The sequence below is a fragment of the Tympanuchus pallidicinctus genome, unplaced genomic scaffold (assembly GCF_026119805.1).
Source record: "Tympanuchus pallidicinctus isolate F22 unplaced genomic scaffold, pur_lepc_1.0 scaffold12, whole genome shotgun sequence".
Taxonomy (NCBI): domain Eukaryota; kingdom Metazoa; phylum Chordata; class Aves; order Galliformes; family Phasianidae; genus Tympanuchus; species Tympanuchus pallidicinctus.
In genome coordinates this window covers 18,273,299-18,300,650 of record NW_026294637.1, presented here as the reverse complement: position 1 = coordinate 18,300,650, position 27,352 = coordinate 18,273,299, and the positions used below count along the sequence as shown (strand labels likewise).

Genomic DNA, 27,352 nt, shown 5'->3' with positions numbered 1-27,352 from the left:
GAAATCCGACTCTCAGTGCTGACTCAATAGGTCAGTATGAAAGCTGAACACATAATTCATAAAAAATAATTTCTACTGGTTTCACCTTTTTTTTTTTTTCCCCCCAATCACAGAAACAATCATTCTCACTTAGATAACCCAAGGTGAATCCAGCCTATTTGAGTGACAGCCACGGGCTAGGCTTATAATGAAGCCAGAGCAGCAGTTTGCAGATGGATTGCCCAGCAGATCTTATGCATTATCAGGGTTTTACTGTGCCAGCGACTTCTCCTCTCCCATCTATGCACAGTTTTCAATGATTTCCAACACTCCCATAGCCCAGGGAACTCCAGCCAGGGACAAGCAGAGACCCTATCAGGTTTAGGAAGTGCCTTTCTCCCTTTGCTATATTATCAGTAGTGAAATGGATGCTATAGAGGAAACATAGACGGAAATGGAGCTTATTCTATGCTTGGGATGTATTCTGATCAGGCTAGGGCAGCAAGCCTTTATTCTACTGCATCAACAAAGGTGCTCTGCTTCTGCCATGTGGTCCTGCTGCCTCCTCTCAAACACTAAAGGGTGAACTCAGCTCACCTGCTGTGGGACTGGAGATTGAAACACACCTCCTGAAGGCAAGACACCTGGCTTGCAGCATTTGTGGACCTGAGAAGGGGAAGCAGCACACCTCAGAAGTCCTGCTTCTCTCTGCTACCTATAAAGTGAGCTGGCTAATGAACGCCAGCTGTAAACATCTAAACCACGGGTGACACAAATCCCATTTCAAATGTCAGTCACAGGAGCTACCAGCTCATTCCTACTCCTTGAAATAGATTTGCATTCACCTGCAAGAGAAAAATAGGAAGCACTCGTCCTACATCATATAGGAATAACTGTGCAGGAGTAGAATGAACACCTTTCCACTGAGAAGTTCCTGCTGTAAATAGATCCCCATACAGCAGGGAATACTAAATCCAGGAATGTGCTGCAGAGGGTCTCAGCCAGGGCTGCAGTGCAATCTATAAGCAATCTACAGCTCACCAGGGAGAGATGGGAGAAACATTCTAGAATGGTTGAACCAGAAGCAAAGGAATATGAGTGGTAATTGGTACTTCTCTGCTTTTCCTCATTAACACTCAGGGCTTTATTGTCCTGTCATATCATAACCCCAGCTGGGTCCCAGGGCATCACTCCTCCTTCCCTGGAACTGCTGGTGCTTTCCAGCTTTCAGCTGTTTGTGATTTGGAAAAAGAGGGTGAGGAGGAGGAGAAGGAGGAGAAGAAGGAGGAGGAAGCACGGATTCAAGTTTAGAAGCACCTGCTTCCAAGGGCTTTTTCTGATAGAGCCAATAGTTCTGTTACTTGGTTATCCAAAACAAACAGAATCTCTGCTATAAAGGTGGCTTTGTGCCTCTGGCCCAAGGGCTCCTTGCAGCACTTGCTAAAAGGACAGCTTGGGAAAAGTGGAAGGACCAAAAACTTTCCTCAACAAAATCATCTCTAGGCTCCATCATGAAAATCCAGCTTATACTGTACAAGCAACCTATCAGCATCCTAAGAGTATGAATCTGAAATCCTGTCAGCCCCAAATAACTGTGCAGCATTCCTCACTTGGCTCTGTAATGCAATGCGATTCCTCTGTCCTGAACATTTGAGCTGGAAGAAATCAAAGACACCTCAGAGAGATGGGAATCTGGCTCTAGCAGTGACACAAGGGCTTTGAGTCAAGTCAAAGTTGTACATTTGATCGTTGCATGTTGGCACATAACTCACTGTGGCTATCCAAACCAACAGTCAATAGAATTTCTTAGTTCCCTGAAAGCAACATTGCATCAGTGTGCCTGTCTGTTTCAGGTCTGCAGCTGCAGGTCCCTGTTGGCTCTGCACATACTGGAGATGCTGTGTGTGAAACAAAAGGGTTTTCCTGTGGGCCTGGGGACTGCCATGCAGAGGTGTAGCAATGATTCTGTTCAGAGCCAGCGTGGCTGAGCTGGAGCTAGACACCCTGCCAGACACAGCTAGCAGCAGGCACCGTCACTCAGCTGAATGCTGGCTCTGCACAGAGCTGCCTTGCATCCACCAGCCTTACAAACAGATTCTGCGCCACAGGAGAGCAGTGAAACTGCTTGTTACCTTTCACTACCTCTACAGGCAATATAGCAGGATTTCTGTAGCACTGCATCCAAACTAAGAAAGCCTGCTGGTCCCAAGCCAGTTCTGGTGTCTGCAGCCACACCACAGATAATGCAAACTGTGATAAATCCCTAGTGGGTAATCAAGTACTTGTGACAGTGCTCCAGCTTCATGGAAAGCAAAGAACCTACACTTTAATTTATGGCTTAAAAATCAAAAGACCTTAAAAAATCTCAAAGGAGAACTAAAACAGTATCATCTACTATTCTGAGTATGCTAGGGGGCAGAGTTAAGGTTGTTCTGTTATGAGGAAATATGCATTTCCACTCACACTAAGACTCCTTGTGGACTCTACAGAAGCAAGTTGAGATGTCTTTTATTCTTCTTTCCTGTGCTTGACTTTTGTATGTAACAGAGGTGAAGATGCATTTTCCTCCTAGAAGCTCTGAAGAGGTTTTGGGGAGCTGGATATGCAGATCCACCCTGGAGGGCTGGAGGAAGGAGAGAGCCAAACAACTTGCAGGGTGCACACAAAGCACTGCACGCATTGGAGCACTGAAGCACAGAAGCCATGGGCACACGAAGGGCCAAAACCCTGAGAGTTCTGATACTGCTAAAGATGTGTGAGAAACCAGAGCTGAGAGAGAGAGCAGCTCCTCAAGAAATTCAACCATTGGGAAACACCATGTTTCAGCAAAGGAACACAAAAGACCTCAGCTTCTGATGAGGGGAAATGCATCATCATCCCTTTTACTTGCTCTTTCCTATCCCTCTCCAACTATTTTGCTCTTCCAGTGATGCCACATTTAAGCTGTGCTAGAACATAAGCTAATTTTAATGCGAAAGGCTTGTTGTCTTGAGAAACAAGACAGGCCATACATTTTGTTCTGAGTGATGAATAAAAGAAATGCTGTTTGTGCTATATAAAGACAAACCTTGAATATCTGAGGCAACTGTTGAACAGTCTGGACTGCTGACTGCTAAAAGTAGGCCTGGGAAGAGGGGAAAATTAAGTAAGGGAATGCAATTGGCCTTATTTACACCATCAGAGCACAGTGAGAAGCAGAAGTCCCGTACAAAGGATCACCTTTGGGTCAGATTGCTTTGGGCTGTGCAGATCACACTGTGTTTGGCATAACAGCACAACAGCATGGGAAGCAGAGAGCTTCAGGATCCAGATTGCATTGGGACGAGGCGGAAAGCACCAGGCAGCACAGAGCAGATGGACTGGAGATGGGAAATCATCTGTGGTGCACAGCTACATCTGCAAGCAGCGTGCAGACTCAGGGATGAGCCTGACAGTTTGAGGTGGTGCGGGATTTGGTTTTGCCTGCTTTTTGCTGTGCCAGCAGGGAAAACTATAGCCAGAAGATCAAGTTTTAGATGAAGGCAAGAGTTTGAGGTTGATTCTCTTTTTATGCTTGCTCTGCACCAAATGACATAAGCAATGTCAGTGGAGATGCTGATGCTGCCTTGAGTCAGTGTGAGAGGAGAACCGGGCCCATGATTCATTAGGTTTAATGCTCAGAAGGGTGCCTGTCACAGGGCTGCCTGGAACAGCAGCGAGTTTGAGGGGAGTGCACTGAGTGCCAGGTGTTAGGAGAGATATCCAAGTCGATTTTACACTTTAAATAATAATCCTTTGTGCTGCTGAGGTAGTTTTCATTTTAAGGTCTCAAGGCGCCCAGCTGACATTAACCTAGCATGCTTCAGTATCTCTAGTGTATGTGTTATCTCCATTATTCTAGATGGGCAAAATTAGGCACATAAAAGCGAAAAGCCACTTGCATGAGAATCTTCAAACGAAGTTTTGGACCAAATCTGGGGACGCCGGTTGTTCTAACTACTGCTCATGGATTGTGGCCTCTAAGCAGAGCCAAGGAGGTGCTCTCAGAAACAGCCCCAGCAGCACAAAAGCAGAAGAAGGGACAAGTGGCCTCTGAGTAGCTGGTAAGGCTCTACAAGATGCTGTTAAGGCTCTACAAGAGTACAGTGCACACCTGCAAGCCTCTACCTGCTCCCCAGGTAATTTAACTCCAGTAGCTTCTGGCTACTGGAAGTGCTTCTCCAGTTGTGAGATGCTGGGCTTTATTCAAGGAGCAGCAGAAAGCCCAAGCCAAAATAAAATCCAAGCCTTTTCTCCTCAGAGACTTTTGTCTACCGGAAAATATTTACAGCAGAGAAAGGTGAAATAGCAGGACTAATTAGCACTGAGAAAGCTGGCATAAATGGCAGCTGTTTACAGATATATATAAACCCCAAAGAGCCTGCCACCACCGTGGGTTTTGCCTCTTGCACTCTCAGAGTGCACGTTGTCGTGACAACAGCCCCCCTTCCCTCCCCATGCCACCACTCTCAGCCTCGACTTTAATCTTCATCCTTTTAAGAACTTTTGTCACCACGGCAACATGACACAGACTTTTAAAAATATTTTCTAGCGCAACTCAAACGACTGCCTTTCCTGTGTGGCTTTCTTTAAACCTCTAGGATAAAAACAGTTGGAACTGGATTCTGCCTGCACCGAACTGAGTTGTAAGCCTGCAATGGATGCCAGCTAGCATGAAGGAAGGAAGGAAGGAACGGAGCCTGCAGCATGAAGGGACAAGAAGTAAAGGCCTCAAGTTGTGCCTAGGGAAGTTCTGGTTGGATATGAGGAAAAATTTCTGCTCATGAAGAGTGGTAGTGAGGTGACACGGGCTGCCCAGGGAAGGGGTGCAGTAACCGTCCCTGGAGGTGTTCAGGAACTGTGGAGATGTGGCACTGAGGGACGTGGTCGGCGGGCATGGTGAGGCTGACTGTCGGACTGGATGATCTTAGAGGTCTTTTCCAACCTATTCTGTGATTCAGATCTCAGAGAACATGTTCCTGAGCTGCAGTGTGAGGACTGGGAGCAGAACCTCTATGACTGTTGGACTGGATGATCTTTAAGGTCTTTTCCAACCTGGGTGATTCTATGATTCCATGACTTTGGGGTATGTGCCCCTTTGCTTTTCAGCAGGGCTCTGTTCTCAGACACCTACAGCTCATATTTTCAACAGCATTCATGTATCTCTTGATATAGTTGAATGTGTTTGGAAAAAAGGAGGAAAAAACCAAGCCCCAGAGCTGTAAGTAGGTTAGGTGTCTAGCTCTCTGTGGGAATTAGATATCTTACCTGCCTAGGCATTTTTTTAAATCTCTCCTGGCTCTTATCTGCATCTTTGGGAATAGTAATTCTTCTGAGAGGCTAGCAATGAATCACTTTTGGAAATAGGTCACGGGCTTTTCTGAAGTTAAAAATGACCACAGTCATCATCCAAAAGGTCTGTCTCGCTTGGTAGCTATACATAGACACACCAAGGGAAAGAAATATCTGGGAAGGCTGAGGGAAAGGGAAGCATAAATACCCGAGAAGAAGACAAGACACATGGCTGGTCTGAAAATGGGGCAAAGCCTGGCATGGCCTGAGAGCAGCATCAAGGATGAGCACTGCGAGTTCTGGGACTGCTCGGAGCGCGAGCCCTCAGCAGTGCAGGTATCCAGCGCTGGAAAGGGCCGCCGAGCAGCAGAGGAGGGGATCGATGGCTGACTCAGATGACAGAGGTGAGCCCAGGCTGCAGGCTCTGTCGGAAGGACCTCATTTGTGGCCTGATCAAAAATTCATTGAGCTAAGTGGGAAGGCACCCCCTGAGTCCATTGAGCTACCAGGCACGAAGCCAATTAAACCAGCTAACGTGGACAAGTAATGAGACAAAATAATGATGGGAATATTGACCACATTCTGCTATTACCTAGGTCAGCAACACTCCTTCCCTTAGAGCATGGGGCTATTTTCAGCAAGGAAGCTAAAATCTGCATGAAATTGAAGAAACTGGTGAGAGAAAATGCCCCTTTTTTCCCCAAACAATGTGGAATACATTGCTGCAGGAATGCTTGAGGCCAGGAACTTGGCAGGATATTACATACATGCCTAAATAAATAAATGGCTGAATAATAATAACTTTTAAAAATGGTTTATACTCTTCAAGGCTTAAAAAAAAAAAAAAAAAAAAAAAGTGAGGAATAAATCTACCTGTGAGCAGATTATTGTAGAGCTGGTGCTTTAGAATTCATCACACGTTCCCTCCGAAGCATTTCATTGCTATTAAGAACACAGAGCAAAAATGAACTGGTCTGTCACAGTGCCTCTCCTTCTCCATTTACATACAGGAAGGAGCCCAGCCCAGAGCACTAAGGACTGCCAACAGCATTTGTAACCACAGACACACAGGAGAACATGGAAGAAAGAAAAGCAGATCAAGAGATCCTTCAAATGACAAAGAAAATCACCTTCTCAAAATTCAGACTGCCTGTAAAACAAGCACAGTTCATATTCTTAGAGTAAGCTGTCACAGAACGTATTAGCAGTGACCTTCGTTTTCACATTCCTTTCCATCATATTTGAAGGTTTTAGTGTAAGATTCAGAACAGAATTAAAAAAAGACAACAAAATTATCATTTAACACACTGACGTAGGTTCCTACAATTGGCAGCTGGGATATAAAAGAACCCCACCAGGTCCTGTGCAGTAGGTGCAAACTCTCTGAAGAACTCGTGCAGGTCCTCTGTGGGCAATGCAGCCCAGAGCTCCCTGCAGGCCTGCTGTGGGACCCGATGGCGGCAGTCACACAGCTCGGCTGCAGCTCCAGGTATTGTCACCCTGATCTCTTCTAGCTCTGCAGCTGGCATTTGTTTAGAGGATCAGGCTTTCTGTCGATGGAATGATGGCAAGCTTTTCTCCTCCCATTTTTTAAGAGAGCAGATAATGTAAATTTCAAATTGCTGCATCTGCCCGCTGAGGCTGCTGTTGTGTTCCGTTTGATTATATTAATGTACAAAAATGTAATCTACTGCTGCTCATAGCCCAGCTCTGCCTGCCAGGCCCGCTCCCATCCTGCAGGGAGATGGAGCGCCTTCCACCTAACTCAATCCTCCCGTTTAATTTGATTACAGCCTCAGCAACCAAACCCAACTTCCACCACCTCTGACTTTTTTGTGCTGTTAGGGACTGCGACACCCATGAAAGACAGCAGCCTGGCGTCCCTGGAGCCTGAAACAGTTTCCTGCACCACGGGCACAGAGTGTGAGCAGACACTGGAGGCTCCTCGTGCTCTAAACTCAGTGACCCGAGATGTAAAGGAGAGCAGAGTTCACAGGCTCAGGATGCTCAGCACAATGGTCTGGTTTTCAGATGGGCTGAGAGTTTGCCTGCAATCTCCATTGAGCCACTATGGGCACTTCCTTTTTCTTGCTAGTAATGTTTCACAGGCAGCAGGTGAAAAAAGGTGCAGCTGACACAGCAGTGAAAAAATACTTTGACTGCAGCAGCGTACCACTGGAGAACTGAGGGGTGCCAGCCTGCTGGATAGGCTGGAGTCTGCTTGTCAGTAACACATATTTAAACTGTTTTGTTGGGATCGGTTTTATTTCTAAATTGCTTTGATGAAGGCTGGTCTGAACATTTCCAACAAGGATCTGAATCATCTTTTGGGGGACCTCAGCAGTTTGCAGGCTGAGAGCCAAGAGACTTCAGTGCACAGACTGATGGGAGTTTATTTGCACACAGTGCCACACGTTGCATCCTGCCCAAGACGAGTAGCAGGAGAGACAAATGCCCTCCCACTCTGTTAGAATAATAATAGCAATGTAACCTTTTCAGTACTGCAATGTGCACCTCCGAGAAGACATCTCTTAAAAGAACAGTGCAGTGAAAAGAACTCTGGGTGCTACGCTGAAGAAAACCTGTGCCCTTCTGCAAGCTTCCCAGAGCAGAGGCTGAGGTGTTGGAAGCTCGAAGAAGAGGAGCTGCAGGAGGCAGTGCAGCCGCCATCGCAGGTGCAAGCAGGCTGTGCTGCCCCGTGGAGGAGGGGGAAAAGGGGGAAGTGGCTGAGTGCATTTTGTCACTTGCTTGGTGGATTTGGAGCAGAGATAGCTGATGTTTTTTTTTCTTTAACCAACAAGCAGTAGATTATATTCGTGAAAATATGACAGCATCCTGCTGTGGTTATATATAGATACTTTGGATGATTATAGAACAAAGTTCTTTAAGTCAGAATAAAGATGCTTAAAAGCAGTGTTTAAACACTACCTAAAATGTTCCTAACCCTTCATTAACACATGCTGGGCAGGAACTCAGTCCCTAAAGGCTGCCATTTTAATTAGGAATGCACCAGGAAATGGTGCCTGATAACAGGTATCAAGGCAAAAATACCTAGAGCTGCAGCCAGAGGAGGAGATCTGCACAACTCTTTTTGGGGTATCACGTAATAATATCATGCTAATAGTATCAAACTAAGACTAGTAATAATAAGTTTGACAGGGGTGTTGTACATTCAAGTGCAATACTACGGTGTTATAAGACTGTGCTGCTGTCCCTGCGTTCTGGGTCTGGAGCTACACCTCCCAGCTCACAGCGCAGCACACTGCACAGGTCGTTTCTGTCCTAGAGGTAAACCTTCCAGCTTTGACACCTGAATACCAACAACAGCTTTTAAAAGGCTGCACCCTTCAATATGCAGGTTTTTATCCCTTCTCCTGAGGAGACATTTGGTACTAGGTCCCTGTCTGTCACTGCTAGAATGGAGCAGATACCACTAAGGCACTGCAGGAGGCTCACACAAATAGCAAAGTCCTAATTAACCTCTTCTTTATGTTGTATCATGTGAGCAGAAAGGATTTCATTGGTGTTTCTCTCCAAAAGGCACGCTCCACGATAGGATTACCGATACAAAGCTACCTGCTCTGGCCCATGTGTTGCTAATTTCCTTCAGAAATGGCCCTGCTGCTGCGTCTACTCAAATCCTCCTTCTCGCCCCGATGGGAAGATGTCCCACCTCCCTTTCCTGATTCATTGCTCCCCTGGCCAGTGGGCCTGGCTTCCTTCACACAAAGAATAATCCCACTAGGTTCGCATGAAACCACATGAGCAGAACAAGGTCAAACCACAACTGATGTTGACTCCAAGTGCTCCAGCGAGCGCTCCTTGGCAGCAACCAGAATCAGTTCAGAAGACGGCGTAGGAAGCATCAGGCAGAGGGAAGATAACCAATTTCCTTGGAAGGCTTCACCTGAATGTGTAATAGTGAGAGATTGATTTAAACTTGGAAGCAGGAGTGTTTTTTAACCTTCTGAAGCTCTTGCCTACCTTCTAACTCTGTTCTTCGTATAGCTCACATAGACACCCAAGCTGCCCTTGAATTATGTTGTCTCTGGAAGAAGCTCCAATGTCTGAATGCGTGCTGTCTGAAAGAGTATTTCCTTGAATTCATTCGGGATTTTCTGCCTTTTCAATTTCATTGGCTGCTCCGTATCCTTGTTGTGTACAGCAGGCATAAATATGGCCCTCATCTTTTTTCAGCCCACCGACTGCTTTACAGGCTTTTACTTTTCATCTCTTCCCCTTAAAGGAAAGAATTTCAAACTTCTGATTTATTCCAAGTAGTTCTCAATCATTCTCATCAGCCTTCTCTGAATTCCCTTTACTCCTACAGTGCAGAGGTAGCCCAGGTGTCTAAAATTGGGATATTCTTATCCCCAGTTATCCTATGATGGTGATTTACATCCATTTTCAATGCTTATCTCCACCCTGTGCTCCTTCAACCCCTGTTCTGCTTTTTGGTCACCTCCAGCAGGAAACCAGCCAGTAAGAAATCACACAGAAGAATCTTCTACAGAGCAGCAATACCATGAAACAGGAATGGAGCTGCCTTACCATTCATGCTGTCCTCCTCACTCTGCTTGGTTTCTTGCTTAGTTTGGAAAAAAAGTGAGTCCTTTGGGAATTCACTTCACAACTTGCTCAATTCGACCTCTCCTGCCTTGCCCTCTACAGTCTGGATCGTTCTTCATCTTCTGCTGCCTTGTCTGATTTAATGACACCTCGTTGCTGTGAAAGCCCCCAGTGCAGCAGTAGGAAAATTCACCCCCATCAGCGTAAGAAGAAATGAGCAGAAGAGATGATGGTGGCAGCACTGAGAAATCACCAGGGGAAATGAAGTACATAAAAATGACAGCATTGATCATTCTTTACAATCCCCTAGCAGCTCACTGCATGCTGCCGCACCCGAGCCTCCCTTGTCAATAGCACTGAATATTTATTCAGACAAATTAAGTCGGGGGTACAATCTGCTTTACCTGTGTGGCTCTTTGGGCTTTACAGGGGCTGTGTCTACACTGGCTGTGCTACACCAGCTAAGGCTAGGTACACAGAGCCTATACCTGCAGTGGAAAGCGAGAAGGGCTCCAAGCAAGCGCTAGGTATGCAGAGGTATGGGGGCTGCAGATGTAGCACGGGTTCAAAGCATCCGTGGTGAATTTAGGAGGGCTGAGCATCTCCAGGGATCTGCTCCTGGATGGTGTTCAGCCTCTGTCCTGCTCAATCCCTGCAGACCATGAATGAATGAGGGCTGAAAATACTCAGGCCATCTGCCTTGGAAGAAGACTGAGGTCTGGATGCATGCTCACATGGCAGTGCAGGCCCTAGGCAAGCTCAGACTCCTATTGAAGTGACTGCAGGAATGCAGAAAGGCTGGGCATTGCCATTTCTGCCACTGGAAAGAGTGGTAACAGAGTAGTAAAACTTCAACACAGGACTGGACTTCTGCCCTGCAGAGCCATGCTGCTGTAAGAAGGGATGGGGATGGGACCAGTGCTGTGCTTCAGTGCTTTGCATTCGATGTAACGAGTGTCTTTGCACGAGCACTTCTAACCTAAGGCAGAATTATTATTGTCAGCAGTGATTATAAATGAAGCTGGATCTTCGACCTCATAAAGCTCTGGCAAAGCCAAAAATGTGAATCAGGACACAAGCATCTCAGGAAGAGGGTGTAGATAGCAGGAGCAGCTGTAACATATGGGATCAGGGCAGCAGGCACATTCTTCCCAAACAATTCAAAGGTACTGAACTCAGCAAGCTTCAGCACTACAACTAAGTTACTCTTTGTTTTAAAAAACACTATTACTTATTTTCTTTGTGCCTATGGTACTCTTCCTCCGCAAAGCAAATAGAGAGTTAAGCTGCAGCCAAGGAGTTCTGCTAGAGCAGTGTGTGGTAAGAAAGGCTGTTTTGAAGCCTCAGAAAGATGAGGTAAAACAGCATGGCATGAAGCAAAGGCAGAGCACCAAACTTGGGCCTCCTCAGAAGTCAAAGCTGGAGTGGCAGAACCCAGGTATGAGCCTGCTCCATTAGTTTGGGGCTTAGTATGAATTCAAAACCATGGGCTCTGATTTCCCAGTTCTGTCCCTGACATAGCTGAAATCTCATAAGACAAGGGGTTTTATCTTCTTTCTCTAAACTTAAAAGAATATCTGGTGGGTTTGCAGCATCACCATCATATTTCAGAATTCCCTAAAAACCCACGCACCTCATACTCCAGAAGGATTATATTTGCATCCAAATTTTTAGCAAGTGATTGGTATTTGAGCCTGAGCTTCTTAGCTCTCCCAAGCAGAAACGATCTGAACATTACAATTTCATTAGGGATCCCCTCTCTCATCTGCAGACTGAACCTCATGGAGGATGTAAACATATCTGATGAGACTGATGAGAAAGCATTTGGTAATGGGTTCTTCAGACCTGCTGGACGTGAAAAGAGAACTGAGGAGGAATGTTGAGGGTGAGGGGGAGAATATATTAGGGAAAACCCTAAATGGGGGCTTTGGGTCTTCCCAGTAAGAAGCAGAGAAGCTGTCAATGCCATCATGCACCAGCCCCCTCACATTGCTATGTCCCAGACTCACTTCCCCACCACTGGCGTGCTCCTGGTCTATTCTCCTGCCTCTTTTCTGATGCCAGCACTGGCATCTGGAGTTAGCAGCTGCCTCCTATCCATCAGCATATCTCCCTTTCTGGGCCAGCTGTCAATTAAGCTGGCTCATTGGTACAACATTGCCACCTTCCAGCTCCAGAAAGCAGCCCACAGTGTGCTGAACTGCCAGTCCCAGAGGCAGTAGGCTGGTTGTTAGCTGTCAGACTGACCATCCACAGATAAGTGATGGGAACAGGAAGCCTCTGTGTGGGGCCTAGTCCTGTTGGGAATTAAAATATCCTCCATCCCGTCTTTCCACTTCAATCACATGCAAACATCCTGTTCCCATCTGAGAGGTCTCTCCCAAGAACAATTTCTGCCCACCTAAGACAGTGCAGCAAGATCTGGAATGGTGTCCTATAGCTCACTTCTTCCCTAGGAAGGAGGAAAGCGGGAAACTTTTCATCCAAATTACTCCAAAAATTGCTAGAGAATCAAAGTAGGCACTGCTTCACTCAAATGGCTGATTGTAGCACTGCCTACAACTCCTTCCCTCATCCCATTAGTTTATCAGGTTCAAACACTGGGCTCTGAGGCCACTTGCCCTCCATCTGCAGGGTGTCGAGGTAGGAACGGAAAATGAAATGAGGCAGAAAGAAGCAGCACATCCTGCAGCTCAGGCTGGGCATCATTTCCCAGGCAAGGAAATGGCAGAGCCTAATCCTAACCCTACACTTCCACTCTCAGGAGCTTGCTGAACGGCACTTGTAGCACCCAGGGGCAAGTTTGAGCAGGGGTGATGAAACACTACAAGCTTCCAAAAGGACTGCAAGCCTCACCAAAGCACACAGACACTTGGTGAGGGTATGATCAGCTCTGACATGTAAAATTCCCCTTCTGCAGTGCTACTGAGCAAAGCCAGCAGATGCATGCTTATTTTTCTGCAATGCTGGTGAATGTAGGGGGAGGCTTGCCTCTCCTGTGACCGTGCATGGCTGGCGTGGCAGCCGCACTGCTGCAGCCAGGCTGGGAGCAAGATCCAGGGAGCTACCTCCCTTCAGCAGCAGAAGGAAAGCTGCTGCCAGCTGCTGTGTGTCTCCAATCAGCACTTTGAGCAGCACGTCCCCATCTGAAGTCTGCAGATAAGGGGCAAGTGCTTTGCGATAAAAGTTCCTTTTAAAGGAAGCATCTCCTGCAGAAGCTCACAGCATGCTCTGCCTCGGGAAGGCAGGGAGGATGGAAAGGGTAAAGGCCAGAGAGGAACGTGTTCCAGCCTGGTTCCATCGCTCACTGTCTGCATTCCCAGCACTCACAGTGAGCCAGGATGCAAACTGAAGGGTTTTTTCCATCTTCCTAAAATGGACTGCACTATTCCTTCCCTGCCAACTGCTGAAATGACCTTGAAGAGGGTAAGGAGGGGGGCAAAAATCCGAATAAGAGAAGCAGCAGCGTCATGTGTATCCTGCCTCCAGCAGCATCATTGCCAAGGGTCAGGAGAGGGGCTCCAGAAAGGATTCTTCAAGTTCTCCCGATGCATAGCTTGCACTGCTTCTACCCGCATGCAGCCATGGGAAGCTCTGCGCGCGGCAGCAAGGCAGGATGGAGCTACAACCTGCTACAAGCAGTCCCCTTCCTCACAGTGGATATGAGAGACCTTTCCTTTTGCCTTCTGTGCTGGAGAAACCAATCTCCTCCACCTGGAAACAGCACAGGCCAGCTCTCCGCTCTTCAGCACATGCTCTCTGTGGACTAAAGCAGTCAGCGCCTGGCTAAGCAAGGCAATCTCCTGTAGTTGGAAATAATCTCTTTCACGGTGTATAAGGCAGTGCTGCAAGATGAACTTCCCAGGAGAAGTGACAGTGTCTTGCTACGGGAGGCATTTAAAACTTATCTTACAACAGCCTCTGAAGATCAGATAGCTGAGTGCCAGGACAGACGTGGTGATGCAGCAGGCCTTCGCCAGCGTTCATTTCTTCCTCATTCTGCTTTCTTCCTTCCTCCATTTTTCTTTCCCGTTCCAGAGTTAGACTGGGTCTGCCTCACTCTCAAGACAAAACGCAAATGTGTCTTCAGAACTGGAGGGCAGAGAGCTAAAGGAGAAAGTCCTTATTCATCTTCTGTCGTACCTACAAGGTTGGGATGATTTATCAGCTGAAAAAGCCAGCTGGTAAGATGCCTGCACATACTGGCAGGCAGCAGATCTTCGTGGAAGTGTTTGGAATGCAGAGGAGCAAGGCTCATGCATAGGCCAAGCCTGTGGGGAGGGGGAAAGCCTGCTGGGGAAAGTACAATTAACCTGAATCACACTTTTCTTTCCCTCTCTCTCACTTGCTTTCAATTGTGGTGGTGAGACAATGACTAGAAATTGCTTCTCTGCATAAAGTCTTTCATTGGTGGTCACTGCTGGGCCCTGACAGACACCTCTGGACTTTGGCTGCATGCAATTTATATAATTAACTAGACAATTCCAGCTCAGTTCTTTGTAGCATCAGAAAAGCCAGACACACTGATGGGATAAAGTGGAATTAGTGGATGTTTGGACGATGCATATTGGAGAGGAGTCTAATCAACCCTATTTGAGGGACAGCCTCTCCAAATTGGGCTGCACTGAGATGCAGCAAATCAAGAGGAATTAGCACCCGGTAGTTTGCTGGGTGAAAAAAAAATATATAAATGAGAAGAAAAAAAAGAACACAACAAACACAGCTGCTGCGTCTTAACTGTTTTCCACCCCCTCCAGGGACTTGAGGAAGAGCAGGCCTGTCAGCTGCTTTAAGAGACATTATCCTCACAGTTTCTTCCCAGTGTTTACAAGGAGGCACTGCTGCTGCTTGTCTGACTGTTCATCACTGCCAGCACGCAGAGGTTCTCTCCATGTTCACCTGCTGCAGGTTTCCCCACACAACCCTCCATGTTGGCAGACTCCTGGAGCAGGGCTCTGTGCACCACCTCAGCATTGGGCAGTGCTCTGTGGACCCCAACTCTTCCCCTTCCTGAGCCTGCAGCACACAGTGCTGCACCAAGCACTTCTTTTCCAATTTGTCCTCAGTCACCTTCAGGTCTTGGCAGTGGCCTCAATATTTCCCCTGGGCTTGTCGTCCCCGATTCCAAGTCCAGTTGCACACTCTGAAGACCATCATCTTCTCTTCTTGACTCAAATCCAAACTTGAGAAATGCATTCCTGAATTTTCGCCTTCTCTCGTGCCTCTCAGGGACCAAAGATCCAAAGTAAGCATGATACCATCCTCTTCTCATTTATGACAAGTCAACAATTCAAGAGAAATGCTATTAGGCATAGCACAGTATGATGAAAAGCCACAAAATGTGAAGATATCTATGTACCACAATGGGTTAGGGCTCCGTTTCTACAGAAGAGCAGGAACAGTGCCCAGTTTACAGTTTTACATTTGTTCCTTGACTAAAATACCCTGTGTGTGGTGCAAGGCACTTTAGGAAGTGCTAGGGGTAGAAGTACTTGAGAGGTGGCATATTTATCACAAGGAGGGCAAATTAACACTGCTCTCTCCAATTCTATGTGCACTCTTGTTGAAGAGCTTCTGGAGAGACATTATCCAGTGCACAGCTCCAGCTGCTGTTGTTCTGAAGGAATTCCTGCTTAGGAAGGGGAGAAGAAACGAAGGGAGGAATCATTAGCAAAACATCCCTAAGTGTGAAGGAGAGTGACCAAGGCAAGAAGGGCAGAGAATGGGGGACATCTGTTCCCTGGAATGAATCTTGGGGGTGAAGATCAGCATCATCAACATCATATTGGAATTCTTGCCTGGTGACATGGCATTGGAGTGAAAAAAGGTTCTTGTACTGGGGTCTTAGATGCAGTTCTGAGTTCTTTTCTATAAAGACAAGGAGAATTTTGCCATGCATTGCAAAAAGATTGCATAAACATCTTCCATTCTGACTGGGAACATGGAAAATGCCTCATCCTTTCCTCTAGCCCTTGGGATGTTCCTGCTTAATCAAAACTGGGAGAGGGAGGAGTTAAAGAAGAAGAGGAAGCTTAAAAATATGCATCCTTGTGGGAAAAGCAAGAATAAAATGTCATCTCTCTGCTCTGAAAAAGTTACTACATTGATTTCTGTTTCATAAAAATGAGGTTAAGTTGAATGCATTAAGCTGGCAAACTGGATAATTGCATGTCCTGAAACTGTCTTCAAAACAGCTCTTTTCACAGCGGTGCTCAGAAAATAACTTCATCAATAAGGCTCTTGCCCATTAAACCTTCGTACTTCTCTGTGTATGAAGGAGTGAAGCTTGTCCTTCCCCAGGAAGACCTTTTCCTCCTTTCACCTCAAACTAGCAAAGAAAGTTAAGGCTGTTTTGCATTGTATTAGCATGAACAGTGCTCCCCAGAGGTCGGTACTGGGGCCTGTCCTGTTCAGTATCTTTACTGATGACCTGGACAAGGGTATTAAGTGCATCCCAGTAAGTTTGCAGGGGACACCAAATTGGGAGGAAGTGGGGACAGGAAGGCCCTGAGGAGGGATCTGGACAGCTGTGATCACTGAGCTGAGGGCAATGGGATGAAGTTCAACAGGACCAAGTGCTGGGTCCTGCACTTTGGCCACATTAGTCCTGTGTAATGTAGTGTATTGCTACAGGCTTGGGGCAGTGTCTGGAAAACTGTAGAAGAAATGGACCTGGGAATATTGGTCTATGCTCAGCTGAACATGAGCCAGCAGTGTGCCCGGGTGGCCAAGAAGGCCAGTGGCATCCTGGCTTGTGCCAGCAGTGGTGCAGCCAGCAGGAGCAGGGAAGCGATCATCACTCTGTGCTCAGCTCTGGTGAGGCTGCACCTGGAGTGCTGTGTTCAGAGCTGGGCCCCTCACCGCCAGAAAGACATTGGGGCCCTGCAGCGTGTCCAGAGATGGGCAGCAGAGCTGTGAGGGGTCTGGAGCACAAGTGTGATGGGGAGCTGCTGAGGGCTCTGGGATGGGTCAGCGTGGAGAAGAGGCGGCTCAGGACAGACCTTACTCAGGCAGGATGGGGCCCTGCCTCTTCTGCACAGCTGGCATCGCTCTATCCCCTTTCCTCCATGCACAGCATCTTCTAAAAGTAAGAGTTTGCCTTTGGCTACCTTGTTTGCTCAGCAAGGCAGATGGGTTCCTCAGCTCACAGCATTATCTAGTGATGGTTCTAGGGCCACAGGTCCAAACACTGCACTCTGTCCAAGTGAGCCTGGTCTGCAAGAGAGACTGAGCCTTCTTGGCCTTCCTGGAGCCCTGCAACTGCACTTGCCACAGGGTGTAGTAAATACCTACAGACTACAAGATGTGCTGATATTTGTCTCTTATGGTAAAAAGCAACACCATGCAGCCATCTCCTCCTTACGCTTCCCAACACCCTTTTATCCTTCCCTGTTTTCTTCTTTTTCTCTTTTTCTTTCCCTTTTTTTCTCCACTGAAATGGAGCTCCTGCTTCATTCACGTGACACATGGATGTGGCACAGTCCCTTCCAACCCTGTCTTCCTAAATAAGAAAAGTGAGGTCAGGCAATGCTGTTCTCTTTAGCTACCTCATCACAGTTTTTCACTTGATATGAATGCAATCAATAGTGCCTTCCTGGAAGAAGCTGCAAGGAGAGGAGCAATTAATTTGCTCCCACTCGCCAAGGCTAACGTGCCTCAGACGTGCTGGCCTTAAAGAGTCTGTCAGAATTTTATTCCCATACAGCTAATGCAAAAACAGATTTGGCAGTGGATCAGCAACCTGAATGATAACAGGAATCTCCCTCAGAATGGCTCCAAAAGCTGCACTGGTTGTTCCTATTGCCAGCAGTATGTAGTGATACATCACATTTACGCTGTGCTGCATCCCTGCGTTGAGGGACACGTCCTATCAACACAGAGCCTCTACAATAAGTCTTAGAAAATGGCACTGCTTGCAGGAGGAACCTCCTCACACCAGACTCCTTTGAGGACCCTCTGTCACTGTGACACAACAGCAATAACAAGGCCTGCCAGAAAGTGCTCTCCAAAAACAATGGCCTGAAGCAGAACAGCAGGCAGCTTGCAAGATATGGGAGTCGAGCTGCGGGCAGCTGGTGCTGGCAGAGAGATGTGGGGACGTGAGCTCTGAGAAAGGGAACTTACACAGCGTCCAGTGAAGGAGTAGGACAGGAGGAGCCGGAGGGATGAGGAAATTGAAAGGCTGGAGGAAAACCGGCTATCACAGTGATTAGGGATCATTAGGAGCTCAGCCTTTCTCTTTTGTAAACCTTTATAATTTCAGGGCAGTGTAAAAGAGCAGATTGACAGCCCTGTGACACATGGAGCAGGAGGCTGGGCACCAGCGAGACCCTCCTGTTATATGCCCTATGCCAGGATCCAAGGGGACTTCAGGTGTGCAGGGGAACTGAAAGCCCACTGCTGCTACGAAGGGGAGCCTGAGGCTTACCAGGGCCAGCCCCAGCTGAGTCTGTCATGCAGGTACCTGTCTACAAGGAACACATCAGAGACAACACAGCCAGGAGATGGCAAATGGCTTTCACTTGCTGCAAGCAGGATCTGAACTACTGACCTAGAGACAAATGGCTCTGCGCCCTACTCCCAGCCCCTCAAGCCATCCATTCCCCGTATCATCCCATCCTGTTGACAGGAGACGCATTAAGCGCTGCCAGAAGGTGACTGCAAAAAATAGAAAAGGCTTTTTCCTTTTTATGGCACCCTTTGTAGCTGTGCAGCTATTCAAATATTTGCCTTGCTCCTTGTAATTCATTATAAGCGATTTTTTATGATACTGTCTTTGTAACTGTGCACTCCCATTGCACAGGTGGAAAGCTTAATTTGTGTTACAGCAGCAGAGCCTCCTGTTGAAGACAAACTCTGCCAAGAAAAAATTTTTACGTGTCTTTCTCCTGAGAGGTGACACAGGGCAGGGGTCACTACCTGCCCAGAGGTCCTGGTGGATGCAGTGTCTGTACAGAAATAAGGAACACCTGCCTACTTCGGTCACCTGTCCTCTCTTCACAACGACATTCTGCACAGGAGAAAACAGCTTGATGGAAAAGGCCGGGGTAGAATCCTGAGCAGCCTCCTTCTAATATGTCAGCATTGGTTTTTTGCTATTGATTGCAGTGCAGCCGGGATTTTTTCTAAAAGGAAAAGATGCTCCAGTTTTGGGTCACTGTGCAGACAGAATGCAAATTGCCACAACAGGCATTATGATTCTAATAAGCTCTTGCAATGACATTAAGACAAATGCTTAATAGTGCTGCCTTCAGAAATTAGGTAACGCAAACTAAGGAAGAAACCCAGCCCGTTCTCCCTTTCCCTGCCTCATTCCTGTGTTTGCTGAGTCTGACTGTACTCAAGGGTGGCCAGAGGTTTTAATGAGTTACTCTCATGGGCCTGCCTTGCTATTTAACGCGACAGAATTGCAAATCGTATCGATGACAAATCTGCTCAGCTATTTTGAACTGCTCATGGAATGGGACCCCGCTGTGCTGCCGGAGTGCAACCATTTCGCCCAGCTCCTCCCCCCTCAGGAGCTGGTTATGATTTGGACTAACATTACATCCCCCAGGCCACTAGCCATGTTAATTTAATTTAATTGAAGGAAGGCTACAAATAGGTCAGAAGAACCGAGGGGAATTAGTTGTTCAAATGAAAATGAAATCAATTGAGAGCCATATTCTCACACTCTTTGGAAGCTCTCTCCTTGTTCTTCCACACAACCCCTCGAGACTTTGGATCCGTTTCTGGAATATCTCTGAATCTTCCCCAAAGCAATGTCATCTTTCAGATGATGCAATCTGTGGCCAACAGCAGACCTGAGAAGTTGCATTTCCTCTATTCTGAAACTTCTGTATAATGTGGACACTCAAGTGAAGAAAATGACAGCAATCAGGAAGGTTTCCATGTTTTCCTTGAAGTAAGAGTTTAAAAAATCAATAAATTGTCCTTTTCTTCACAGGCACTGAAGTTAAAAACTATCTTCTTTTTCATCCGACACAAATCTTAAAAGATCCCATCACTTATGATAATCTCTTATCATTCTGATTTGTTTGAAAACCATCTATTTCCTTTCCTTCCCACCATAATTTCTCAGAAAAGATTCTGAGATCAAGATGTTTTGGCTAGCGCTGCTTATGTGCTATTTGGAAACCAATTTATAGGAGCAGGACTTTACTGGTATCCCAATAAACGTCCCTTGCTCATGAGTCACAATAGCTTGACCTTAAACACAGGTTACAGCCTCCTGGCACCAAACACTGGGGTAGATGTTGTGCATGAAATAGGGAAAGCTCAGCAAACTGCTCTTACAAAAAGAAAAAATTCAATCAATTCCGCCCATGAAAACCTAAAGGGAATTTTGTTTAACACTCACAATCTGCACTGCATTCTGATTGGGTGTATGGGTTACATGGCACTGTTCTGCTTTCCTTATTTCTGCTGGGTGACCTTGGGATGAGGTTTGTAAGATGCTGATATTCAGAGCTGGCTTTCTTGGACCAGTTTCTCAAAGACAACAGCTCTCTGTGCCTGTGAGCCACAGCCTGCCCCCATCTTCACATGCCAAGAGCCACAAACCTGCCCAGCCACTCTGTGAAGAGCTGCTGGAGTGCTTCAAAGGCCAAGATGACAAGAGCTCCCCTGGGCTGCCACCAAGCCAGCCAGTGTGAAGCAGGGTTATGCTGGGTGTGTACAGTTATCACATACTGCATTCTGCAGGGTTCTGGTTTTTTTGCTGCTGTATTGAGAACTCAGGCTGTCCAGTAGCCCCTCTTCCAGCACAGCAGCTCTCTGGCTGCTCCAGGGATCACATGTAACCCTGTAATCTTCTCTTAGGCTGTTTTTGGATTGCTCCCATGGCTAGGACCAAGGTGTGACACAAGTACCCAGGCTTGCTCTAATTTTAGCAGTACAGCTCCAGATCCAGGCTGCATCCTGCACCTCTGCTTATGCACTTGGTAACCACCAGACCATGAAGTTTATAACACACAGGCACACCAGGCCCAAGTCTTCCAACACTGCAGTCAAGCCTCTGACTGCAGGATAGATACAGGCAGACACTTCAGAAAGACTCTATTTATATTCTGCCCTACTGGTAAATTCATTCCTTGGACAACTCATGCAAAATGGATAATGCAAATAAACTGCCACATTTGGAACTAAGCTTTTTTTCATACTCCAGTGAATATGAGCGCAATGGATTGCTTTTCTTTTTTGTGTGTCTTTCTGCTTTAGCGTGTTTGCCAAGCTGCAGGCCCCAAAGTGCTCGGTTCAGATCTGGGGGAGGACGTTGCAGTGATCTACTGCTGAGACAGAACAGTGCAGGCACTTCTAACCACTGGCTCTTGAGCCCACAGACTCATGACTAGCATTGATCTGGAACTGATGAGCGGCTGGCTGTTTTACAGCACTGCAGCCCTACAGAAGGCTGTTCCTTCCTCACTGCAGGGTAAGTGATAAATTCATGCAGAGCATGGACAGTCGCAGGGGAAGAAACAGAGAGGCTTGCTGTTCAGGAAGTGACCACTTATCCTTGTACTCACTCACATTGACACTAATGCATAGATGCAACATTCACATAGGAGACAGAGCAAAAAGACTGACACCTCTGCGTACAGCGCATCCTCCTCTCCTCCGCACGCAGGACTCAGTCTCAGCAGTAGGTACAAGCAAGGAGCTGAGTTTCCCATGGCAGCAGTGATTGCTCTGAGAACTGTCAGCGTGGCTCCAGGGAGCACAACAGCTTACTCCCACACAAAGATGAAGAAGCACTTTTCTTTCCCATCTCCTTGTCATCCTGTAGCACGCACCGCGCCAGTGGCAAAAGACTGCCCCTTCTCTTTGTCTCTCTCTCTTTTTCAAGAAGGTGGAAAACCTCCTAGTTCCATACTGTCATTGGAAAACTGCTGCTTGGGTCGAGCCCTGTTTGAAAAAAGACGGTCGTGTTTGCTCTGCTGGGCTCTGCAATGCATAACAGAGTCTGCATTGCAGTCTCCAACTGCAATCCAACACCATCTGTCCCTTCCACTTGCAGCACTGCATCACTCCAGGGTGTCTGCTTTTCAGGAGCGACCCGGAGCGCACCCAGCACTGCTGAGCCCTGCTACCCAGAACGGCCAGCAAATGGGCAGAACGCCCCACCTTTCTGCTTTACAACAGTGAAATTACACATGGCTGCTCAGTGAAACTGTGTGAGAAGTGAGACGGAGAAAGGGAGCTGATTTGCTTACATTTCATTATGGTTTTTTTACAAATTCAGTACAATGAACACAAATGTATTCAATTCCTCTTCAACCATGTTATGGAAAGGAAGTCAAGTAGCAGCACTGAGCAAGTGCTGAGCTTTGTGCTGCCATAGCTACCTGTAAATCAGTATGAAGGACCCACTTTGACAATCAAAGGCCATCAACCCACCTTTCCCTAGTGCTCTCAGATTAGAGGACAGAGAAGCAAAGCAACCAAGGGATGAGACAATAGAGCTGGAGATATTTCACTGCTCAGCTCAGTCTCCGAGCTCCTGAGTCACTCCACGGAACACATTTCTGCTTCATTTGTCTCCATCTCTCAGTGCACTTCCCGTCTGTCTGTGCTATGAATCAAATTAACCTAGTAGTGAATTCTTAAGGGCTGGAGCTGTCTCCCCTCCCCTCTTACATCTGTACAGCACCTTGCACAAAAGTCATCCCAAACTTCAATGAGCCACTGTGGCCTGCTGCAAGTGAAACATTCACAAATTATAAGGCTACAAAGACGAAGCGTGAAATTTGTGAAGTATGCACTAATACTTTTTCTCTGAGTCTGTGAGGCCAGAAGGAGGAAAAAGGTTTGCCTCTGTCATGAATTAGTGTTCTGACAGCTCAGTGTGATCCAGCTATGACTTGCATGGCTGCTTCCCCTTCACATTCCCAGGAGCACACTCTGCATTAGATCATGCTCTGCGTCAGTCTCTGCTCCAAAGCAGCATAGAAAAAATGGAAAAGAAGATGAAATTGCCTTGACCAGCTTTCCTTGTCCTGAAAATATGCTACTGGCATGTGGAGAAAGCTGCAGGGAGCTTTCTCTCTGCTTTGGAGAGCACAGAGATGGGAAAAAAAATAACTAATTTTCAAGCTACTGGAAAGGTGGTGACTTCTCTCACATGAAACCTGACAACTTGTTCCATACCACATCCTTATCTTTAAATTGGAGATCGAGGTTTGAAAGGTGGACAATTTGGCAGATAAGTAATTGGTTGAATGGTCACAGCCAGAGGGTTGTAGTCAATGGTTCTGTGTTCAGGTGAAGGACAAGTGCTGTCTCCCTGGGGCCTGTCTTGGGACCAGTATCCTTTACCATCTTTTCAATGACATCAGCAAGTTGGCTGATGGCACCGAGCTGAGTGGTGCATTTGATACGACAGAAGCAAGAGATGCCATCCAGAGAGATCTGGACAAGCTTGAAAAGTGGGCCCATGTGAACCTAATGGGATTTAACAAGGCCAAAGTGTCACACTTGGGTTGAAGCAAGCACAGATACGAGTACAGACTGGGAGAACTCCTTGAGAGTGGCTCTGCAGAGAAGGACCTGGGGTCTTGCTGGATGAAAAACTTAACATGAACCAGCAGTGTGCTCTTGCAGCCCGGGATACCAACAGCTGCACTGGAAGAAGGGTGGCCAGCTGGGAGAAGGAGGTGATTGTCCTCCTCTGCCACTGTGAGGCCCTATCTGAAGTAATGCATTCAGTTCTGGGGTCCCCAGCTCAGGAAAAATGTGGAGCTTTTGGAACAGGTCCAGAGGAGTACCAAGAACACACAGAGAGCTGGAGCATTTCTGCTACAAAGACAGTTTGAGGGAGCTGGGTTTGTGCAGCCTGGAGAAGAGAAGGCTCTCTAAGAGAAGAGGTAGGAGACTTCCAGTACTTAAAAAGAGCTTATAAGAAGGAGGGAAATCAACTTTTTACGTGGATAGATAGTGATAGGACAGGAGGGAATGGTTTTAAACTAAAAAAAGGGAGATTCAGATTAAATGTCAGGGGAAAATTTTCACTGAGAGGGCAGTGACGTGTTGGAACAGGCCGTCCAGAGAAGTCATGGATGTCCCATCCCTGAAGCTGCTTAAGGTCAGGCCGGATGGCGCCCTGGGCAGCCTGATTTGGTGCCTGATTTAGTGCCTGATTTAGTGGTTGACAACCCTGCTCATGGCAGAGGTGTTCAAATTACACGATCTCTGACGTCCCTTCCAACCAAGCCATTCTGTGATTCTATGGTTCTATAATTCTACGTTGAAATTCCTCTGGGAACAGCACAGGCTAGTGGGGCTCTTGCTTTTCACCAGACCATTATGTTTTTAAATAGACCCTATTTGTCTGCAGAATGTTCTTCTTTCCTCTTCCCCTTAACACCATGTCAGAGAATTTAGAAAGTGAGAAGGCTATAAATACATAACCGAGCCATTTATTTAAGACCTAAGGATGTTAAAGAAGTTACCTGGACAAATGAATGCCACAGGTTCTGCAAACCAGCTGTCTCTAGACCTTTCCATTGTGCTGTCTCTGGATCCTTGAGTCTCTGAGGGGCCCACGACATGCTAACTGCTCCCCTCACAGGCAACTCATAACTTCATGCTGCCTGCAGCACTCATCTCCCAGGCCATATATACATATATTACATACATATATACATATATTACAACCCTGAAGGAGACAGCACAGTCTCAAGTCACTAAGTAACAATGCGGAAGGCCCTCTTGGGAACCTGCTCAAAGCAAAGCGTTACACTCAAGACACAACTCTCCAGCATCCACACCAGAACAAAGCAGGAGAATGGGCATTCCATGAAGGCACCTTTGTGGAATATATCAGCATAAGTGGACAAAAGACTTAGGATGCAAGTGCACCACAGCCTCTGCTCACCTCCTCCCACTGATGAATGTAGCGGATGAGCCGGGAGAGCCGCAGGAGCCTCAGGAGGCTGAGGATCTTGGTGAAGCGCACAATGCGCAGTGCCCGGGCTGTCTTGTACACCTCCGAGTCGATGCGGGTCTCAACTATCAGGAAGATGTAGTCAACGGGGATGGAGGAGATAAAATCCACCACAAACCAGCTCTTCAGGTACTTCATCTTGATCCTCTGTGGGTCTAGGATGATCTCTGTGTTGTCCTCCACCACAATGCCTGTTCGGAAGTTGAGGACAAGGTCGATGAGGAAGAACGTGTCCGAAACCACGTTGAAGACAATCCACGGTGTGGTGTTTTCATCCTTGAAGAAAGTGATGCCCACAGGGATGATGATCAGGTTCCCTACCATCAGCAGCAGCATGGTCAAATCCCAATAAAACCTGGACAGCGAGACAGAGACACTTGAAATTAGCTGTGGGAGAGGGAAACAGGGAGCTCTCGTCAACAGAACTGATGTACTTCATACATCTCTATTGTTGCTCATTACCTAATCTTTGCTCGTCTGCCTGATGTTTTCCCAGTGCACAAGCAGCCAGTGTAATTAAGCATTTAATATCAACGGGACGCTCATTTTCTGGCTGAAAATGTTCAGAGATGAATTGGGTACCTGGCTGGACAACGCTCACTGAAAAACTTTCAGTGGGCCTTCAGGGCCACCAAGAAGGCAGATATTTGAAGTTACTGCAGTGATTACTATGAAAAGAGAGAGAGAAAACAGGTATTTGGGAGGGCTCAAAGTCAGCAAGTCGATAAAGCCTTTTGGCTTTATTTGGTCAGGCCTGCTCGCCACCATCTGATCCTTCTTTAGAAGTAGCTGGCACTGACAGCATTGGCATCAGGATGGAACTAGAACCTGCTGGAATCTCAGGTGTTCCGTAGGGCTTACACTGAGCTTGGACTCTGAATTTAGCCCACGCTCTGTAGATTCCTGTGCTGAACAGAAATGGTCAGTAAAGCCCAGAATCACACATCTAGCAAGAACAACACTGAACAACTGCACCATGAAGCAGTCTTCAAGAAACTTACCTTCATCTTAATGGCGAGTTAATAATAGCCAGCAGACCTTACAACAACACTCATTTTCATTTTTGAAGACAGTTTAAATAGTTCCTAGTTTATTTGTTTGGGGTTTTAAAAGATTTTCCCCACGTATAAGCATAAAAGACACACAATCACATGATGTTACACAATCACTGAATCATAGGAATGGGAAGGGACCTCTGGAGGTCATCCAGTCCAACTCCCTGCCAAGGCAGGTTTCCTAGAGCACAGGAACCTTCTGTACATTGCTGCAACTCACCCAGAGTGCAGAGTGAAATTATTTCTGGATCTCATACTTTGTTGAGGAGTCTCACGAAGGACCCACATTGCCCAACACGGTGGTGATCCAATCCCTCCCAGATGCTTCACATGTAGAGATGCCAATGCACTGTGTTCTCAGCTTGCCAAGGTTCCACCAGCTCTACATTGTACACTACAGGGCTGTTACTGTTACACTGTGAGGCATCGTCAATAATTTATATTAAGACATATCTGTCACAGTGAACAAACAATGTGCAAAGAGCAAACTGATTTTCAGCCTCAGTTGCCTGTACCTGAAGATGCAACATTCAGAAAGCTGCAGCAGTTCTTCCAGTCAGTCACACAAACTAGCATGGTTGCTTATGTTCATATTATTGACTTCTTGAGCATCAAATAAGCCTAACTCCCTAGACCATGAAAAAGAAACAGCAACTGAACAGGATTCAAGCACAAGGGAGGAAACTGTGCCTTCCCTTAAGCCAGACCGTCTCAATACCAGTGAAGTCAATGTGTGATCTGGATTTACAGTGATGTGATGAAGGAAACTGCTGGGTTTGTTGAATAAAGGTGTGCACGTGCTGCTTGTTCATTTGTCAGACCAGCTACAATCAAAATCACTGAAATGTTTACAGAAGAGCAGATGTGTCTCAAAGATCCTCAAAATCTAGTTTTAATAAGAATTGGTCCCCCTCAAGCCTGTGCCATGGCCCAGCTGAGCTACTGCAGAACAGCATTGCTGCAGTGAAGCATCTGCAATGGAAGGGCAGAACATGCCTCAAAAGCCCTGCCTGCATAGGCTCTCTCTCCCTAATCAGAATTTAACACTCTGATGTACCTCTAAGGGTATTAGAGATGCCAGTGATTGCAATGGACAGACAGGGTCACAAAGCAGCACACTCACAATTCCCAGAAACATCCAGCAGAGGCTGATGGCAACTGCCTTTTGCAGCTCTTCACTAACGAGGTTTCCTGAGATGTTCTCCGCTTCTCGCTCCCACGGTGCCATGCAATGCTTCACTCAGTGTGAAAGCAAGGTGCTGGCAGAACTCAGCAGATAGGTCCCTGATAGGTCCATATGCTCCTAAGAGCAAGGCTGTGTCACATGGCAATAAGCATCAATACTGTGTGAATCTATGAATCTTCCTTATTAAGGCCCTGAGATGATGCTACATCTTTCCTAGTCAATTAATCTAGATAATCGCACAATAGCAGGAAGTCTGGAAGCTGTGTATGTTATTACAGAAAACAAATAACCTCCCAGCCATCTTTAATT

The 27,352-nt window shown here is 46.8% G+C and overlaps 1 protein-coding gene across 1 annotated transcript in view; it reads right to left on the bottom strand.

Moving 5' to 3' along the window:
* The window catches only part of HCN4 (hyperpolarization activated cyclic nucleotide gated potassium channel 4), a 98,100-nt gene that overhangs the window by 42,696 nt on the left and 28,052 nt on the right, over positions 1 to 27,352 (bottom strand). Inside the window, exon 2 of the mRNA XM_052672235.1 lies at positions 24,734 to 25,157. Within this exon, the coding sequence (XP_052528195.1) occupies positions 24,734 to 25,157 (424 nt within the window). The remainder of the gene's footprint in view (positions 1 to 24,733; positions 25,158 to 27,352) is intronic.